The 4,830-nt window shown below is 55.7% G+C and overlaps 1 protein-coding gene across 1 annotated transcript; it reads right to left on the reverse strand.

The window, feature by feature from the left end:
* Window positions 1-712: 712 nt before the first annotated feature.
* On the reverse strand, window positions 713-3,353 carry LOC115352748 (homeobox protein NANOG-like). Its single transcript, XM_030041370.1, is given in 5 exon segments — window positions 713-1,129; window positions 1,634-1,723; window positions 2,466-2,734; window positions 3,184-3,220; window positions 3,222-3,353. Coding segments are annotated over 5 exon segments (945 nt in total).
* Between the last annotated feature and the right edge of the window lie 1,477 nt (window positions 3,354-4,830).

Here is a 4,830-nt window from a genome sequence, read left to right on the forward strand (position 1 = left end):
TGATATATGGGCAATACTCTACCCCACATTCTCTCCTCTGCTCCTCCCCTCCTCTGAACTGCCCATGGTACACAGGAGGGCAGCAGGCAAGGGGTAGGCAGGCACTGACCCCTCCGGGAGGGGTTGCTGAGAGTAACTGGATCAAATAATCTGAAATCAGATGATCTCATGTAGCTTTTTGGTGAGGGACAAGAGGATGTAGATGAAGAACCTATTAGCAGGTTAGCTGGCTGAGGTAGCATCAGAAATAGGCAAGACAGCAGGAAAGATTCTGGGCTACAACAGGGTATTTCCAGCAGAAATATGCTGAAGTACAGGGTTTTCTTCTCCAGCAAAGCTCTGCTGCAAGACACACAGGGTGAGGATCAGAGATCACCTGCTAAAGAGGCAGCAGAGGGAGGCGAGATGTGGAGAGCAAACATGGACCTTTACCACCTCTGCTGCTCCTGTCTGTGTCCTTGCACATTCCCCTCCGTGAATGAAGTCTCATCTATCCACACACAAAGCACCCTTGCCAAGGGTTAGCTATGTACAGATAGGTGCCTTTAAACAGAAAGCTAGCCCAAGGCAGCAGGGTGCTGCGTCCCCCCAGAGGTTAAAACAGGAGTAGGGGAGGAGGGGCAAGAGAAAGGAGTGGAACCTGGATCCCCGAGACAAGACCCCAGAAATCCCATGAGAAAAAACAGGAGAAGGGAGGAAAAAATACTTAAACCTAAGACTCATAACCACTCTGGGTCCCCAGGGGATGCCAAGGGGCCTGGTACTGATGCCGTACAGGAGAGCTCGAGAACGATATGATGCTGTCAGAGGTGCTCTGGAAGCTGTAGGTGTCTTCTGACTCCAGGCTGACATAATCCGTATCAGCAGGGTAGCTGTGATAGAAGTTCATCTGCTGGCTTAATAAACCCATGGTTTGCTGGCTATTGCAGCTTGTCCCACCTTTTCCAAAGAGCCCCTCATCCTCCACAGCCACGAATGAGTACAGGCTCTGCCCGTTCCCATAAGTCTGGCCACTGCTGTAAGCCTGGTGCACGCTGGTCACAGCCTGAAGGTTTCTGCTGGCACCCACGGGGAAGCTCTGGTGAAACGTGGGGGTTATATCCAGGTATGCAGCCTGATGAAACCCGTTCTAGGAGAGACAGAGAAGGCTGTTCAGTAAAGCAGAGCACCACACCAGCTATGCCCATTCTTTTGGATGGGTCCTCCTTTCTCCCCTGCCCCCTCTCCCCAAGCCAAACAATAGTGTCTTTTTTTTTGTACTCATTGTCCTCACTATAGACTAATAATAGTGGAGATGACAAGCTCTTAAGTTAGTAATCTCCAGCTCAATATGTCTGGGAACACCATGCTGGGGAGAAAAACCGCAGGAGTAGCCTTGCTGGCCCTCTTTGGCTATTTTGTTTTCTTTCTAGTCTCAACTGGGAGATAAGCGGACTGGAAACAAAGCTCTTTCAGTTGCCAGGGCAGGCTTAAAATAGATGCCACTGTAAGCCCGATTACAAGAAATACAACTGGCTTGGTAATAACAAGTCCCATGCATTGTTTGAGTTAGCAGGTTGGACATGACACACTTCTCCCCAGAGACTGGAGAAACTGTGACTGGTGGTGATGGGGGAAGGGGGAATTCTCTCACCTGTGGTAGATAGACCCCTTTTTCCACCCACTGGCTCTCCTTCTGGCAACGTTTAAATTTCATCCGTTGGTTCTGAAACCACGTTTTCACCTGGAAGTGATGGGGAAAGGACATAGGACATTAGGAATTCATTCTCAGAGCTTACTACACATCCTAAAGATGTTTTGCCTTCTACTACAATCCAGTTTCTTCTTGGCTCCTGATACTGCACGTAATTGCAGCAGCTAACAATATGCAGGTAGCCATGGAATCACAGAGCTGAGACTTGAAAAACTAACACTCTTATTCCTCCGATCACCACGGGATCTTTCACGACATCAAAAACCCTACCTGAAAAACAGGCCAAGACAACTGCCGAACCGCAGCTTGTAACAGCAGCGGCATCTCGCTGCTGTGCCAAGATCAGTGCTGACTCAGGAGTCATTCCTTCAGTCAGACGCGAGTAGCTGGTGGGGCAAGGACCCTCTCTAGGGAGAGACCCAGGTGCCACTCTGACTAAGAAAGGCGACTTGCACAGCAATGCAGGTACCTGACTTTTCACGTTCAGAGACTACGCACATCCACACAGAACAGTAGCCTGACTCCGCATAGCCCTGCTCTGCATGCACTTTCAACCACCTGCACGGAGTGGGTGGATAGCGCTGAACCAAACATAAGAGGAAGACTGAGTCATAAGTTTTCACACCCTCTGCTCTCTCACGTAAGCAATGGCATAAACAAGACCACGAAAGAAACTCATCTCTGGGTTTTAAGAAAAAACACCCCAAAAAACTGCTCGCAAGGTCACGTCACACCAGAGATGGGACTCAGCTGCTCAGAGCAAGATGTTCACCTGCTTGTAGGTGAGCCCCAGGGCGGCAGCCAGCTCCCGGATCTGCTGGGGGCTGAGGTACTTCTGGCTCTGGAACCGCTGGTGGAGGATTTGCAGCTGCTCCTGGGAGAAGGCCGTGCGGCTCTTGGCCTTCTTCACCACACCCTCGCCTTCCTCCTTGACCTTCTGGAAAGAGGGGTGGGGAGACGGGCGCTCCGCCGTGGGGCTAGTGGCGGAGTCGGGGGTGTACTGGATGAGCGTCCCAGAGCTGGACGAAGCCGGAGAGACATCTGTGGAGAAAAAGAGAGAACCGAGCTGAGCAGGGCCGGGCGGAGAAGAGTCAAAGCCTTCGAAGTCCAGCTTCTCGGGAGAATTTAAGACTGCGGGTGCCCCGGGGACTTGCAGCGGCTCCGCGGAGAAGCGCCGTGTGCCGGCACGGGCACCCTGGGGGCAGCGGAGCCGGGACCCCCCGTTCTCCGCTCCCACCTCTGCCCCGTCCCACCCGGTCCCAGAGACCGCCGGCAGCCGCCCCCCGGCTCCCCCCGCCGCTTGCAGCGGGGCAGGCGGCGGAGCGGCGCCCGTCGCACCCTCGTTGGGGCGGCTCTCGGGGGGGGGGGGGGGGGGACAGCACCGGCGTGGCCCCCCGCCCCCGGGGCAGGAGGCACACGAGGGACACCACCACCCCCTTCGCCCAAGCCCAGGGCAGCCCGGTGGCTCCCCCGGGGCCGGGCCGCCTTACCTGGGTGGCCGGTCGTCTTCACCGCCGCGGGGAAGGGGGGGGGTGTCCGCCGGCGGAGCCTCCTCGACGGGCACGCTGTCCATGCTCCCTGGGGAGAGCCAGTAGTAGTCCCCATACATGACCGAGCCGGGGTAGGACAGGTAGGCGGGCATGGCCAGGTGGGCACTCATGGCCGGCCCGGGACCCCCAGCCCCCGGCGGGCAGCGAGCTGGCGGCGGAGGCTGCAGGCAGCCCGCAGGCAGGTACCCCATTAGGCGGGGGTGGGGGGATGCTTTATGTCCTCCCCAGCCTGGCCTGGGCTAGAAGGGATTGTCATGGCCATTGTCATGTTAAAAGTGGGTTGATTGGAGGGGAGGGGCTTTGAGGGGGGGTATTCAGGGAGTGGGGGAGGGCTGCGGCACCAGGGCCCGCTTCCCACCTTGGCTCCTAGGTCGGGCCGGTGCTGCCGGCACCCCCCTCCCTGCTGGGGGGGTGGGGGGGAGGAAGAGCCTTGTGGCCCCCTCGGGGCCCAAAGGCCCCAGCAGAGCCGCCCGGTGAGTTGGACAGGGCTGGGCAGACACCCCCCACCCCCCCCATTTAACACTCTTTCTCCCCACCTCCTCCCCGGTCCCCACCCGAATGCAAAGAATGGAGGGGGGGGGGGGAACCCAGAGCCTGCCCCGGGGCATGCGGAGACTCTGCGTGTCTGCATTGCAGATCGCAACCATCATCGCAAAGAGATAAGCCCTCCACCTCCCCGCAAGTCGGTACGGACTGGGGGTGGGGGGGGGAAGGACACGGGACACACGCGGCCCTACAGAGAGGTGTCCGTACTGCGGGGAAGAGGGCTCGCAGAAAGCCAAGCTGCTTGCCCAGCGGCTAGCCCAAGGCTGAGGCAGGCAGGCCTGTTTTGCAGGGGTATGGAGAAATGGCACTTCGCCTTTTTCAAGCCTCAGCCATTTGACACTTTTTGGTTTTGAAAGAAGTGGTAGCTTAAAAAAAAAAAACCAAACACCCTCAAGTTTATTTTTGGTACACCGGGGAGGGGTGGGAATCATCCAGTCAGATTCCAACGGAAACGAGAGTGGTGCAGCTATGAAAAAAAGTAAAAAAAAGCCTTATAGATCTTAAGGATTTGAAGCCAGGGCCTACAGTCTGCTTGGGGAAGATAACTGCCCCCAGCTATTACTCCTTCCTGTAAGGAAATTTAAAACTTATCACAGTCCAGGAGTTACAAAACCTGGAAAACCACCTGGAAGAAGTACAAATAAAGGCATGTGACACTTCAAGAAAATTTCCCACCTCCACCCAGTGCAAGGAAACAACACAGGCACCTACCTGCATACAAAGGCAGGGAAGTAGCTACTAACCTGTTGCACTGTTAAAAATCTTTTGGAGAGGATAGAGAGGGGCCTCCCTTGACTTCCATATATCTCCTCCTCCCCTTTTGGGTCATGATGAGGCCCAGCTGGTGCCCTGAGCCCACCGCCCCAAGGTAATGCAGGGGTGGAGGGCTCCTCCTCAGGCCCACCTTTGATCAGCTCCTAATTAATGGTGATTTTGTTTCTCAGTTAGAATCCAGACAGGATCCAGATGGAGAGACAATTAGGAGCGCGGGGGAAAGTGATTATAACTGGGTGAGAGGGATGAAATACAGAATTAGAGCCA

Source organism: Aquila chrysaetos, chromosome 17 (assembly GCF_900496995.4).
Source record: "Aquila chrysaetos chrysaetos chromosome 17, bAquChr1.4, whole genome shotgun sequence".
Lineage (NCBI taxonomy): Eukaryota > Metazoa > Chordata > Aves > Accipitriformes > Accipitridae > Aquila > Aquila chrysaetos.